We start from the raw sequence: 15,664 nt of genomic DNA, 5'->3' as shown, positions 1-15,664 counted from the left end.
TTAAAATATTTTGAAATCTTTTTTTTCAAAAAATTAAATATTTGAAATTTTTTTCCAAGAAATTTAATTTTTTAAATTTTTTGTCAATAGCTATGGACTACGCAAAAAAATAAAAAAAATAGGCTGTGGGTGCCCCTGATAGATGTACACATACATTAAGAATACCTCAATATAACTTCCATATAGCTATGTATGTATTTTTAGATAATGTTGCAATATTAAGAGGCGTAGACTAAAAAGTAATTGGGCTAAGGAACTTAATCGGAAGAAGATTGATGAGAGGACTTTTCCGTTATGTTTGTTGTCCTCATTTTCTAAAATGGAACATAACATATTATATACATAATATGTATGTACACACTTCATTGATTCTTAATAATTTATCATGTAAGTCATTGAATCACTAAAAAGGAGGCTATATAGTTATAAATATATGAACATAGAACAATGTCATTGGTGTGTGAAGGATTATATATATATAAATTTTTTTTTTTTTTTTTGGGGGGAAGGTGTTCATTTTTGGGATTTTTTTGTAACAAAAATCCAAAAATTAAAATTTTTTCCAAAAAATTCCTAAAATCCATAGCTATTCACAAAAAATTAAAATTATTCAAAAAAAATTCAAAAATACATAACTATTCTCCAAAAATTATTCATTTTTTTCCAAAAAAAATCAAAATTCCTCAGCTGTTCACAAAAAATTCAAAAATTAAACTTTTTGGAAAAAAAAATCAAAATCCACTGCTTTTTCAAAAAAAAAAAGTAATCAAAAATTCATAACTGTTCACAAAAAATTATATTTTTGGGAAAAATATTTAAAAAATTTTATTTTACATTTAAAAGTTTTTGAAATTTTTTTTCGAATATTAAATTTTGTATTAAAAATAAAAATTAAAAATAATTTTGCAGCTACAGCTCTTTTGCGGACGCCCCTGTTTGCGAAACTTGTGGTAGCTTTTTTTATTTTTAAGTGTATTTTTATTTTAGAAAGCTGCTATAATTATTCTTTAATCCTTCAGGAGGGAACATCTACGCAAGTGTTAATGAAAGACAGAGGATTTAATTAGGGAGTATAAGTGTAAGTCCTTGCTGTAATCAGAGTAGAATTGAGGATTGACAATCGGAGTTATGCATTCACTAGTTAAGGATCTAATCGAGGATCCCTCTAATAGCTGCTTACCAGGGGTTTCCGTAGTATTATATATATATATATATATATATTGGAGGGAGGGGGGAGGCTTTATTTTGGAAAAAAATTTAAAAATCCATAGCTATTCACAATTAATTTCAAAGATAAAAATGAAATATTAAATTTTCGGAAAAGAAAATCCAAATATTTAATGTTTTGGAAACTTTTTTTTCTCAAAAATCTACAGACATACCTTTACTAAAAAAGTCAGGACCTATAAATCCATTGGAATTTGTCTAATCGAACCTTTGCTGATAATATTAGTTGACTAGCCCTGATTAATAGATGTTATTCCTCATTTCAAATATTACAATTTGGATGAACAAAAAGTTTTTGCATATCTTTCTATGACCAGGCCCGCATATACCCTAATCTATACAACCCTAATCTAAATAAGTCAAAGAATTGAACTTTTTCTTTCAAAACCTTTTCTGTTCATGTTAGTGGACAATCAAAAGTTTTTATTTCCACTAAAAACTTTGGATAAATTGTCCTTTATTTTCGAAATCAATTCAAGAACCAAGAAAGGGATTGATATAACAGTTTTTGAAATGAGAAACAAGGAGAGAGTTAAAAGAGCTCTCTCATATGTGTGTATTTACTTCTTAGAACAAAAGCAGCAGAATTCCCTTTCGAAGTAAGATAGTAAAGAAAGTGGTTGGAATTATTTGTACCTTGGACTCTACGTGTGCTTTTTTCTTACATACATTTATTTCGTTGTTGTTGTTTGGTTTTTGTTAAAAAAAAACTGAAGGGGAAATAAAACATTTCAGTTTCAACCCTCCAATTTATATCCCATATTTAATCATTTATATTCCTGTATACATATATACAATGTCGTGGAGGGATAAATCAGTCGGAAACCCCAAAATCTAACAGAAATAAAACCTCTCATAAAATCGGCAAGCAGCAATCGTTATAGTCGTCACTTTAACAGTCCTAAAAAAAGTCATCCAAGACCTCTCACATCAAGAGTTCTACGTGGATCCACACCATGTCTTTCATCGAACAAAGAATCTCGCGCATCTTCCGGATTTCAAGGACAAGAGGATCCGAGATACAAAGAAGATTGGATCACAAGTATGCGTGTCCGGCTTGAGAGTTTGAATTTGAGATCGTCGGATAGAGAGGAAAAACCCCGCACTGTTAGTCGACCAAAAGGTCTTTCATCAGTGTCTTCAAATAGTTTAAGCTTATTACCTCTTGCAAGGGAAGTAGCAAATAGCAGTGGAAAGTTTAATAGTAATCAATGTCTCAGCAATGGTTTGCGATCGACGATGGGAAGAGCGTTCAGGTTTTATACCTTATTATTTTTTGCATGAATACCCCTCTCTTCAAGGATTATAAATATTTAAAAAAAAATAAAAAATACCCTTGATTTTTTAATTTATATATCAAACTCATTTCTCACGTGACTAAAGTTTTATTTCATTTCTTATTTATGAATTTTTGAAAAAGAAACAAAACTATTTATTTAAATGGGATTATGGCTTTTTAAAGTGTTCAAAAATTCCAATTGCAGCGAAAAATCTTATATTTCTATTTGCAATCCCCCAAATATTCATATCGAGATCAAACATCCAGTTTGAATAAATTAATTAGAGTTGTTTATGAGTCCAAATAAACTAAGGAGTTGGTTTAAGTTTCAGTTCAATCGTGTCTGAAGTCACAGATTGGACTCAAGTGTGAATCACGTGCTGGAAGTGCAAAATCTGAGTCAGTCATAATTCAAATTAATAGTAAATCATATAAAAAGTGAAACCTTTTTTTCAAAATCCTTAAATTGATTTTTTTTTTGGGGGGGAGGGAGGTTAAATTTCTCTACTTTTGTGGGGGTGGGGGGCTACAGCCTCTCCTCACCTGCGGACGTCCCTCATATCAATTATATCCTTTCAGATTAACAAAGTTTGCATAAGTAATAAATTATATCTCTCGTCATTATGCGACAGATTCATAAACTTTTTCTTAAAAACTCCGTATAGAAACCATAAGTTGGTGTCCAATGTTTTAATATTACATACATATTATTTTTAGTAAAAAAACGGAAAAGAAGAAGAAAACACCCCAGTTTTTTCACTCACATTCTAATACTATTCTTACATATGTTTGTAGATCTATTAGAAAACATAACTGTGTCTCATTTTGATTATTTTAAATCACTGCTTCAGAGCCCATGAGATCCTCCACTGCTGTGTGGTCTGCAATCAGGAATTACATTGTATGTTATGTAGACTTAATTGGCCATTATGAAGGAAGGGACGGAAATAGAGGGGGGAGCAGTTTTTAAAGTTATAATTGGTACTTATCGTTTAAAGAAAACAAGAATAAAAACATACACAAGAGTCCAAAGGGGTGTTCCTCCCCCTTATTATTAGAGCATTTAAAACAGCAAAACAAAAATGCAAAAATATAAATTTTCTTTTGAAATGAGGGCGCTATTATGCACTTTTTATTAGTAATAATACCTTACTTTTGGTAAAACATAAGCACTTACAAGGGTTCCAACATATTTTTTTATTATAATACAAAATATGACCAGTAGGCAAGTCAAAGAAACATTTATATTTAACATGTTGTTTAAAAAAAAAAATCGCGGAACAAACTCATAGCTTTTCTCACTCAACTTTTCATTATGTTCATGGGAAATTAAACAAGGACGGATTCATAAATTACGCGTACTACTATTATCGACTCGGGTATTAATATAATTTTAAATACAAATCGTTGTCAAATACTATAGTTGTACCCTTAAATCAAGCAAATTTATTTATTAGATAATTAAATAAAGGAACAAATTCATAGTTTTCCACAACTTTTCATTTGAATTTACAATAGATTCAACGAGGACGGATTTCAAAAGGCTAGAAATCATCCAGTTATGGTTGAACCCCAAATAAAAATTGCTATTGAGGGGGACCGTATGTTATCTACGGAAAAAGGTGAGAATTTTTCTGGGAATTTTGATAATATAGAGCGGAAGAATAAGTCAAACGTATTGAATGGAAAAGTATTGAATCAAGGCAAGCCTAGGAAAGTGACTTCATATCAAGAAGACTTTGGAATTAAAAAGTTATCCACGTAATCTTTCTTTTTTAAATAATTTCAAATGCACATAATTAATTAATTTATTTACTCTCAATATTTCTAGGAGTAACATGCGTGAGAGGATAAGTCAGCCCAATGGGAATGGAAACGAGTTTGAATGTCTTGCTAGTTCTCGAGAACATTATCCTACCCATAGCTACGATAGTAACAAAACTATGCAACCTGTTCAAAAGGATAAACTAACAATTTCCAAACCAACTATACAAATGTCTTCATTAACAACATATCGTAAAAACACGGATCGGCCACTTAATTTTATGAGTTTAAAGCCTGCTCTAAGGTTCAATCAACAGTATCGAATACCTGATCAAATCGATTGGATATAAAAAGAAGACATAAATGAGTACAAATTGGAAAAGAGTGAATGAACTTCCATCGTTTTATAAACAAAGATTATATTCAGATAATGATCGTAGGTGTTTCATTGAAATGTGATTTATGGTTCCCCGGTAAAAACAATTTATTGGAAAAAATTAAACCTTCAGCCTATTGTTGATTTTTCATATGTTTACAAAAAATCTGAATACTGCCTATATAGACTTAAGAAAAATCCAATATCTTTTAATGTTTTTTACTTTCTTTATTAGACCACAATATTTGAATTGGGGCATTGTATCAAGATATTGGCAAATAATATAGGATATTTATCGGTCCATATAAAAAGTATTTATTGAAATGTGTCTTCATATCTCAGATAGGATGATTTCTGACGATTATACATTCTATCAAACCAGTCTCATAAATTATTTATTATTAAGTTACAAGCGTAAATATAGGTACTGTATTATACAAAGTAAACAATATAATTATAAATCTCCTATTTAGATAATATGTAATTATATATCTATAATAATCATAATCTATTTTAAATAATAATAGCAATAATTAATATGAATTATCATTATAATAAATTTAGAATCCAATTCATATATTTGGATACATCAACAAATATACTTTGATCCCTAGAGCAAGTTGTTCCAGAACTCAGTACTCCAGCAAGTTCGAATGATCCATCTTCATTTTGACAAGACAAGGGGCTTCCTGTATCTAATGCAATCTATCGAAATAACCAAAAAAAAAAAATATATATATATTTATTCATAGTTGTAATAATAAAATTATAATAATTACAAAGCAATTATCTTTGGCCATGGTATTGTGGGATCGCTTTTCTCCCAGACACACGGTTCCTTGCAATGATCTATAAGAACTCTGAATATTATCAGGAGATTCGGTGGAGACTGGAGCGTTTCGATTGCACTCATCCCTCTCCAGAATACTCAAAACCGTTGTTCTCAAGATCCCATCCGTCACTTCTGTAAAAATTATTGGGTAGATATTAGAGCTCTCATATAAACTAAAGGAGTGATTTACCTGTGGGTATTTCATTTCGAATAGCTCTTCCGTAGCCAGTGATAGTGCAATTGGATTCCTTGTATGATTTCTTGTCTGATTGAGGTAAGCAAAGAAGGCAGACTGTCTCTGTGAGTTCCATATCCTTATTTATTTGAATGATTCCTGAAATAGAGGGGAAAAAAATATATAAATAAATATGTCCAAGTAATGAAGAATAATTTATTTATTCGTACCAATGTCATTTTCTTTCGTGAGAAGTCCAAAATCTGGATGCACTTCGACTTTTTTTATGGGTCTCTCTTGGACTCCAAAGGGTAGATTTATCATTAAATTAGAATCCCCTGCAACTACTTTATATTTCTCAATACCACGACTCATTATCCTAAAAAATGATATGGTATTTGTAGGTGATTGACACAAGAATAAACACACTACTATCTTACTTGCTTGAACAGGATGCTGTGGTCATCACCAAGTCATTTCTCACTAGAGTCCCCGTACAAATTAATTTATCCGTCTCCAAATCTACAATGGCAGTCAGCCAACAGTAAATAACCGTTGATGTTACTTTAGCTTCATCCTTATTGTTGACTCTATGCTGTGAACTACTGGATGAGGTTTTCCCAGTAACCCACGAGGCTACTAGATCTGGCAGAAAATTAGCAGCGGCTCTCCCAAAAGCCTGGAATACAGCTTGACCCCCAAGTACTCCACATTTCTCCTCCGACACTAAACGACGTTCAAAAGGCCTATCTATGGATGGCGTGAGGGTTGTTGTTGCTATGATAGAGGCTTCCGTCGTTGAAACGGTGGTGGTGGTGGTGGTATCTGTTGTTGATGTATCGGATGGGAGAGCAGCGGTGGAGGGAAGGCTGCTCGTAGAGGTAGACGATGAAGTTGTTTCTGCCTCATTCGTGGTAAGTAAGTCCTCAGTTGAGGAAATCAAGATGGTATCTGTTGAGCTCGTGATAATGGATGGTAAAGTGGAGTCGTGCTCAAAGTCTAATTTAGTGTTCACAACGGATATAGTCATATCCTCTTCCGACTCCTCCTCTGGCAACATCTGCTCCGTCGTGATACTTTCTTTTGAATTATCCTCCGTGGTGGTCGTGGTGGTGGTGGTGGTGGTGGATAAGGGCGTTGTAAGTATTGTCGTAGTAGATGGAGAGGATGTAGATGTTGAGGATGGAAATGATAGATTAAACTTGCTCAACTCTCCATTATTAAGCGCCGCAATGGCGACCTCTAATTGATGATTATGCTCATTTTTTTCTACTGTAGTGGGATTTTCTTTACAGCATACAAATGAGGCAACAGGATTAAAGGCCGCACTAAGACCTCGACAATGTCCACCGAGATCATCCGCTTCAAAGTCATTGTCTATTTCACAACTGAAGCCCAGGATGCAGTAGCCGGCTCCATTGCGACAGGATCGAATGTGCGTGATGACGAAAACACCTGAATTGGAAGGAATCAACAAATGAGTTTATTCCAGCTGCATAAACAGGCACTTACCCGGGTCCACAACAGGGCCTAAATGGAAATTTCGAGGTTCGATCAAGGTTATAAGTGATAAAAATGGCACGAGTATAGAGAAGGCGTGAAGGGTCCTGGAGTTAATCATTCTGGGCAGGAATGGAATTCACAATAAGAAAATAAATATATATTTATATATAACTTGTTGGTGTAAGGAAAATATCCTTAGAAAATTTGCCAAAATAAATCAACGATAGAAAAAAAATATGCTATATGATTTTCATAGTAACTGTTTTCTCGTCTTCATTTTTTGTTTTGTTTTGCTTTTTTTACAGAAAATTTATCAAGGAGTGAATGATGAGACGGTGACAGGAACCGTCACAGAACTACTGCCTTACTGACGAAAAAAATAAAAATTATATTTTTATTTTTGATCGACAGATTCTTCTTTTCTTCTTTTTCACTTCTTCACCATTTTTTTTTTTTTTTGTTATTATTTGACGCGCTCCCCTTTTTCGATCAGCGTTCTGAAATAATAACACACACATTTGCCAGGAAATTAGGAGAAGCCTCTACTAATGTGAATTATTATTAGTATTATTTATTAATAACATTTGAGTAGATTATTAGAAAGAAATAAACTGATCCATACAGAAGGGGAAAAAAAGGAGACCTTAAAAAGATTTTTACGACATCGTCTCATGATAGCGCCCATGTCTCCAAGTTGAGAAAAAAAAAAAACCACACGCTTTTTTTTATTTTTACAAAAAAGAAACATAATTATAATAATAATAATATCATTGACTGTAGTTTTGTACACACGGCACACAGCTCTAGCTGTGTGTGATCCGCTCAGATGAAATGTGTGATTGACTTACGTGACTTGGTGGGATTATTCTTCAATCTTTAGTATGTATTATTTCTCTTTTTCCCTAGTTCTTCAAATATATATAATTCTTTCTACCCATGCAATGGGATCAATTTCCGTTCGACGGTTGAAGCTCGCTTATAATAATTAATTTAGGAGAAGGGCAATTTGAAGGGAGAGAGAAAAGAGGGCGATATAGGTAATTGGATGTAGTCCGTTAAATAGGAAAACGAATAAAAACATCCACAAGGTTACCATTTTTGCAAATTTTCATTATCTGAGGTTATATCTGCATGAAAAAAGCGGAGGAATTGTTAAGAAAAGTAACTTAACTCTCATTGAACATGCAAAAAAAATCAAGGGCGTCTGCAGGGGGTGGACTGGAGGGGATGTATCCCTCTCAAATTAAGGAATTTAGACTTTTTACGTGAAAATTTAATATTGGATTATCCAATATTTTAAATATTAATTCCCCCAATTTTTTTTTCATCGTGAGCAAAAAAGATTTCAGTAAAATGTAAAAATTATTTAATAGTCACAAAAGCTCATTAGTCCTTCCTTATTAGAGCACCAGTACTGAGATTTTTGTGTTTTGGGATAACGCAGTACCAAGGTTCCCTCTACAAGAAAAAGGCCAGGGAGTTCGTAAACGAAAGACTACTACTCTAAATGTGGGATCAATGAACGACTTTTTTATGACTCTTCTGGAATAATAATCATATAATTTTTCTCTTCCTTCAAATTACATTTATGAAGTGTATGTACGTACATAATACGGTTGTCTTGGGTTCGTTGGTTGGTTGTTATTGTTGTAATTGTGGATTCACTTGAAAGCTGCTAGATGATGAAGATGTTTAAAATAAATAATATGGTTGGGTTGTAAAAGAAAATGAGGAATTCTTGAGTTTTATTACTTCTTCATTTTCATAGTATTATTGCCATATCAAACCATAAAAAAAAAAAAAAAACTCAATTCACAAAGCTAAAGAGAGTTTTGATCAAATTGATCTCAACAAAACATCTATATAGACGACAAAATAAAGAATCAAATAAATTTGTGATATGTTTGCAGGTCAAAAATAATTTTAAAGAAAAAAAATAATAATGATTGAGAAAATTACCAATTTAAACAACTCAATATTCCTTTTACACATTATTTTTGATGATGATAAGGTTTTTCATGAGTAGCTTTGAGCCTTTATTCAAACATCATTTGGCTTCAATATGCAATGTCAATTAGAAAAGTGTCCGTTTTAGCGTGAGTAGACCTTGGGTCAAATATATATTTACTTATTTTGAATGAAAAAAAATATTCTTTGAATCTTATTCTTTAGAAAATAAAATGAAGTGCAGGCCTACTGCAGATTAATAAGAATAATTTATAAGTACAAGTAACTACAGTTAATTTAAAAATATTTACAAGTGTAATCTAAGCTCATTTTTTGCTTTAGTTTTAATGTATATTACAACGACACAAGCAAAAGGGATTTCAAATAAACGGCATAATATTTTTTTGATTACCAATAACAGCCCTTTATCAGAGCTATATAGTTGGATAACATACTTCTTTATTCTTTAAGCTTAGAATATGGGTATATAATCCACAAAGTTGAAGTTTTAATTCTACAAATAAATAGGTATATTAACAACTTGCAGTAGTATCCCGCATTGCTCAGAGTTATTAGGCGTCAATGAACATAAAAACTTTGCTATACCAAGTGGTGCATTAAAATCTCAACACTATGAATTTTAAACTCCAACAAGAAAGAATTTAGCTGGGATTCTTTCATTTCCTGGTGGCAAAAATGGCCTCTCCACCCTCACAAGGCTCTTTCCGTCTACTTTTTTTGATACCTCTCTGAACAGTCTGGCGTGAAACCCCGAAATCTCTTGCATGGGACCTCATGGACTTGAAGGGATTGGACTTGGCTATTTTCTTTAACTCCTCCGGGTATAGTTTGGCATTTTTGATAGAGCCCTTCTTCTTCTGCAACATTAGCGTAGGCAGTGGTTCTGGAGACGGCCAACTGCTTGGAGTGTAAGAATGGAAATTCGTCGATCACGTTCAAGTGTAATTTTCTCGACTTGTACGTAACCTAGAGAGCTCAAATTTGTTTTATTTTGTAACTAACTCTTTAATTAATTTCAATAACTCAACCCTAGTTAATTATAGGATTAATAAGTGTTCAGATTTCAATGGGCCACCTGGTACTACTCCAGGTAAAAAAAAAAGCGGTATTTCCTCATTTTTCATTCAATTCTCAATTTTTTTATATAATTTTGGTACACATTTCCATACGTATTTTCCCAATATCAGCCATTTTACATTTTAACTTTGTCTTTCCCAGATGAATGACTCGACGCCTTTGGGTGTGCTCCCTAATATTATATTGTTTAAGAAAATGGAAAGAAACAATCAATTTAGGGAGAAGTCTTTAAACACTTTTTAAAGATATTTTATTCTTCTATAATAGTTACTTTTCAGAAAATGTTAAATGATCGTTGTTAAAAATGAGTTCTCCACATACAAACAAACAAACAAACTCAGAGGCAATATGAATAGTGATATTATCCTTCAGGAAGCTGTATTATTTTGCCGCAATACTTTGAATCGCTTAGTCAACAAACTAAATTCACAAAAAAACTATGAATACCTATATTTTTTTAATTAAGCCATATTTTTACACCTCATATTCACATAATGTTTTTGATGAATCAATTTTTTATGTGATATTAAAGCAAAAAGAGCTACGTAATTCCATTTTCAATTTGTTTGATCACTTATAAGAAGTAGGGCATCGGTACGATGCATCGGGATCGGTATCACAGTCGTCAAGAATCGGCTTAAGAATGCAGATTCCCCCGATATCTACGCAGTATTATTTATATTGAAAATTGTACTTATTTGAGCTCATTTTTGGAGTCAAAATTAAGGTTACAAATCAATAAAATAGCTCGACTATGTAGATGACGTTGTTCAAACAAATTCAAAGATAGAAAAGAAGGCAAGATTGTACATTGAGCGATTATACCAATATCCAGGTTTGTATTTTAGTAGCCCATACATTTGAATTGTATCATGGGTCGTTCAAGAAGTCCGTTATTGTAGGAGTTGGCTTGAGTGGTTTACTCGGAAACCTTTCAGTAACTTTTTCGATAAATATTTCATTTTTGTATGTTTTGTAAGCAATATTGTTTATAACAGAACTGAAGTCGATGCCATATTTTCTGAGTCAAGTTCAAGTCATCAGCATCCTTCCCGGTTCCATTAGAAAAATACACGAATCCAGACTGAAGCACTGGTTTATACATATTTCAATTTCTAGAGCAAGCATATAAAACTCAGTTAGTAACTATTGTCAATTCAAGAACATTTGATCTCATGTTAACTGAACCAGTAAAATAATCGAAAATAGCCATTTGTTAGTGTCGCATGTATGAGGCAATTGGAGTTAGATCAGAGGCCGAGGGGCAAGGAGGTTGACTATATATATCCAACAATCTAATTCCCCAATATGAGCCAATCAGAAATTAATTCACTCCTAAACACGGAAATTAGTTAACTTTTTAAAATTTAAATATATTAACAAATAATTATGTGTTTTTTTCTTATCAGTAATTAATTAAAAGTTCAGCTTCATTTTTTGTTATTTTTATTAAATTTATTTGTACATAATAAGGTAAAACTTCTGGGAACCAAATCAGGGGCATCCTTATTTATTAGGGGTTTTTCCGGAGACCTCTTTCCTCTCTTTGGGCCAATTGTGCTTTACCCTCTTCATAACATTGTAGATGGTCTTCCGAGCCATTCCCGTCAGCCTAGCCACTTTTTTTGGAGTGTCACTCACACGAAGAAGAGTTGATGCCCTAAGCCTTGAATCTCACTGCGATAAAATACATCCTGGGATTTAAATAAACCTCTCAAATCAATAAAATACAAGTATATAAGTTCCGTGTTTCCACCCCTTAGTCATAGAGCGTATAAAATACTTTCCTTAGAAATACTCTCTTCATCCTTTCCAATAAGATCTAACGGCAATTTTCCTAATGACAACAATAACATGATGGATCCTAATAAAAAATAACATAACGTTATTCCTATTCAACATGAAATATCAATGCATTCAATACAGGATATAAGTAGAAATATATATTTCTTTGATGTTGTCCATGAAGCATTTCCATTGCATCAGTGGTGCAGGAACCATAGGTGCCTAGAGCAGACCCGTGACCTGAGAGAGGGGGAGGGGAATCTTCTATATTCGCAACTTTGCCTTTTTTATTCAAATATTTTTGTCAAATTGTCCTAGAAAGTATTGCTTCAAATTTTTCCTTCAAAAAGAAAAGGCTATGTGATGGTAAATATTGTCTCTTCCACAAAATTATAAGCATCAAATTTTTGAAGTGGTAGTTTAAAAAAAATAAAAAGGTTATTTGCTATACCTTGGTTTTAACTGTAAAACTTTGTTTTTTGTCAAATTTTCTTGCCTAAAACAGTTATTTGTCAAGTTTGTGAGTTTTAAAATTCTCAAAGATTTCTGAAAAGGCTCAACCCCCTCCCACAGAAAAATTGCTGTAACTATGTAAGCCATGAGGCCATGAACCCCCACTTTTTTAGACTAAGTGTAAGAACTATATTTTAAAATTGTAAGGTTGCGTGACTGTGACGTCACCATTATATAATTTCCTCCCGGTTCTAAACAGATTTTGGTGCCGCTCGTTTATTGCATTCATAGTCATAATATGATGTGTACGTCTGAGTTACATAGATACATATTTAAGTGTATATATTATAAGTATAGAATTCTCTTCTGCTGCACTCTACCCCCCTCCCCCTATCACTGTAATATCAAAATATCAAAGACAATATTTTCTCTATTTAAAAATAAATAACTGGTTTCCTTCCTTCTTTTTTTCCTTTCCAAATGATATAAAATGAAAAATCCCCCCCAAAAAAAAAAAATAAGAAAAAAAGTAGAAGATGTTTTGGAAGAGGCTAGATTCTAATGATGATTAACACATCTCTTACAGTCTTATGTAGAATGATCATAATTTATATATCTACCTTCCTACATATCTAGTAGTAGTATTTATTACCTTGGACAGTGTCTTCTAGATATTATCGATAATTAGTCATGTATCGAATATTTGCAATATCACTTGTAGATATTCCTTATTAAAAAAATATATATTCGTAAATAAGAAGAAGTTTGATGTATGCGCAAAAACAACCCCACCTCTCCTTTGGTCTCTACCACTGAATCCATCTGATCAGTCATGTATCGAATTCCAGGATTTTTCATCTTTTAGAAATATGTGCAAGTCACATCCATACCATATTCGAATTATATTGTAAGTTAAAACCACACTCACATTTGTAATTAAGATTAAAAATAAAATAGAAAATAGACGTTAAAATGTCTCCCATTTTTGTTCCTTTATGTGGCGCACTCCAGAGCTTGAGAAGCCCTGAATGTGAGAAATATAGAGAAGAAGGCAAATGAAACACCTATATCATTACTCATTAGTAGAGTTAAGTGGTTTGTAATGAAAAAAAAAAAAAAGAGCGATATCTGTCAGTGATGTAAATCTAGTGAAATTTTAAGTTGTCCCTTTTTTTGGAATTGGTAATCTGAAGAATGAATTTTCTTCTTTTCCTGGGCAGTTGTTATTATATACACTTTTTGATCCCTAAAAACTCGTCAGTCAAAAAAATCATACTTTTTAATGAGCTATTGAAACATGTCATTTAAAAATTTGTGCAGTTCTCTGGAGTACTCTGTATGTGTAATTGAATATATTATATATGTACATATAAAATGATCTTATAATAACAATTATACTAGTTTATCAGAAGGACTATAATATATTTAATATAAGATACTGATGACCACAATAAATTATTTTTGTGATTTATGTTTCACAGATTAATCTAAAAATTAGTTTAAATTATTTGAATCGTGGTAATAAGCGTGATTCAACAGTTTATATAGTCAATAAATCAATATTTTACTATACTCTGATTATAACGAGTAACAAATATGTTTTTAGTGGCTCTGATGCTTATTAATATAAATGCACATTAATGAGCATATATAGAAAAATAAAAGTTTTTAGACGCCTAAGTAATTCCAAGCAATGTCCTGTACTCTCGCTAGTCTTTAAAAAAAAGATTATTTTTAAAAAGAACTGGGATTATGAGTACGCATTGCAGAGAATCAACGCATTTCTACTCTTGGGATAACATAAATTCTAAATTTTGCAGAAAGGAAATAAGTTTAGGAAGATTTACACGTTATAATGGGTTCAAAATAGAAAAAAAAATCCCAAATTTTGAGGAGCTCCGAGTTGCTTTTTATGCCGGCGAGCCGAGTTGTTTGTGTTTTTTTAATTTACTTCATAAAATGTGAGAACTAATTGACGAGTTTTGCTCGTGGGACATCACCAGTTAAAATCATCTGATTAGTGATTCGCATCCACGGAATAATCCATATTTCAGAAATATTGGCATCAAATACAAATATATAAAAGTTGATAAATACATAATTGCAAATTTAGATACATATTTGTTACATTGCTAATTCATTATCAATGTAGGAGTCAATAGTGAATAGATATCCATGATATGAATATTCGACAATGTCAACACGGGGACTTAAATTACCAGAAGCAATATTATATATCTGTAAACCACAAGCGTATATATATATCGATATCAATATCGTATATCTATTCCATGAAATTAAGGTAAATGCATTGAGTGAAGGAGCCTTGAGCACACAAAAGGAGGTGTAAAATCAAATTAAAATCTAAATATGAGTATTGAGCATTCAACAAAGAACCATTCATCGTTTATGCTCAAAAAAACACATACATACATATTACCTATATCTTCTATGTTATAATATGTATGCACCTACCTTCTTGCTTGACTTAATGACAGGAAATTTTTTGAGGTGACATTTTAAGCAAACAAACAAACAAACATCCTCTTGAATGATGAACAATAGACGATGTAAAAAAGGTAAAAATCAATTTCCTATTCATTGGAGCTACATACATTATAATAATATACCTATTATTCAAAAGAAAGAAAATATTGCCCTACTTCCGAAGGGCAAAAGGGGGGTTCAAATAAATAATACTCACAATAGCACTTTGCTGAACCACAAACACTCTCAAAAGTCATATGAGTAAATACTAAAATACATTAAATTATTCGTTCAAGAGATCATTTCGCAGAAAATGAAATTATATGTATGTATTAATCAAAACTGTCAAAATTCGTTTGTTTCATTTTTAATTCAATGACTCCCATTGTCTAATCTAAATATTTTACATAATATTCAAATGATAATAGGTAAGTTTCTACTCACTCAAGTAACTTTGTTGACGATGTAGAAAATATGAAACGCCTCATTACATACTCACAAATACATAAACCTCGTTCTAAAATCCTCATGTTTCCTCCACATTAGACACAATCTGACTTTTTTTTATAGTCATACTAATAGCAGAAGAATATGTTGTATGCTTCAATCATGAATATAATATGTACATAATAGTGATTATGAAATTAACTCTTGGACCTTGACATTAACGACATCATTAAGAAGAATGTCTGCAAAAAAATAAAAGATTAAAGAATGCTTTGAAACGACCATCAATTA

The 15,664-nt window shown here is 31.9% G+C and overlaps 2 protein-coding genes across 2 annotated transcripts; one reads left to right on the top strand and one right to left on the bottom strand.

Moving 5' to 3' along the window:
- The first annotated feature begins 1,973 nt into the window (after positions 1–1,973).
- LOC121114415 (uncharacterized) lies at positions 1,974–4,804 on the top strand. Its single transcript, XM_040708377.2, has 3 exons — positions 1,974–2,483; positions 4,025–4,267; positions 4,338–4,804. Exons 1-3 carry the CDS (start codon positions 2,272–2,274, stop codon positions 4,618–4,620), a joined length of 738 nt encoding a protein of 245 aa, XP_040564311.1. The 5' UTR covers positions 1,974–2,271; the 3' UTR covers positions 4,621–4,804.
- A 133-nt stretch (positions 4,805–4,937) lies between these two features.
- On the bottom strand, positions 4,938–15,509 carry LOC121114404 (uncharacterized). Its single transcript, XM_040708364.2, has 7 exons — positions 15,371–15,509; positions 7,166–7,275; positions 6,094–7,108; positions 5,884–6,032; positions 5,669–5,812; positions 5,426–5,610; positions 4,938–5,351 (listed from the first exon to the last, which is right to left on the bottom strand). The coding sequence occupies exons 1-7, from the start codon at positions 15,454–15,456 to the stop codon at positions 5,196–5,198; spliced, it is 1,845 nt and encodes a 614-aa protein (XP_040564298.2). The 5' UTR covers positions 15,457–15,509; the 3' UTR covers positions 4,938–5,195.
- Between the last annotated feature and the right edge of the window lie 155 nt (positions 15,510–15,664).

The sequence above is a fragment of the Lepeophtheirus salmonis genome, chromosome 1 (assembly GCF_016086655.4).
Source record: "Lepeophtheirus salmonis chromosome 1, UVic_Lsal_1.4, whole genome shotgun sequence".
NCBI classification, from domain to species: domain Eukaryota; kingdom Metazoa; phylum Arthropoda; class Copepoda; order Siphonostomatoida; family Caligidae; genus Lepeophtheirus; species Lepeophtheirus salmonis.
Note: the sequence above shows the minus strand (reverse complement) of the source record. Positions and strands in the feature narration are given on the sequence as shown.

Coding starts and splice junctions, on each gene's coding strand:
- LOC121114415 (XM_040708377.2), top strand. CDS start 2,272: ATGCGTGTCCGGCTTGAGAGTTTGAATTTGAGATCGTCGGATAGAGAG. Junction 2,484..4,024: donor ACGATGGGAAGAGCGTTCAG/GTTTTATACCTT, acceptor AATTTACAATAG/ATTCAACGAGGACGGATTTC. Junction 4,268..4,337: donor GGAATTAAAAAGTTATCCAC/GTAATCTTTCTT, acceptor CAATATTTCTAG/GAGTAACATGCGTGAGAGGA.
- LOC121114404 (XM_040708364.2), bottom strand. CDS start 15,456: ATGAGGATTTTAGAACGAGGTTTATGTATTTGTGAGTATGTAATGAGG. Junction 5,813..5,883: donor CACGAAAGAAAATGACATTG/GTACGAATAAAT, acceptor CCTCTATTTCAG/GAATCATTCAAATAAATAAG. Junction 5,352..5,425: donor TGGCCAAAGATAATTGCTTT/GTAATTATTATA, acceptor TTATTTCGATAG/ATTGCATTAGATACAGGAAG.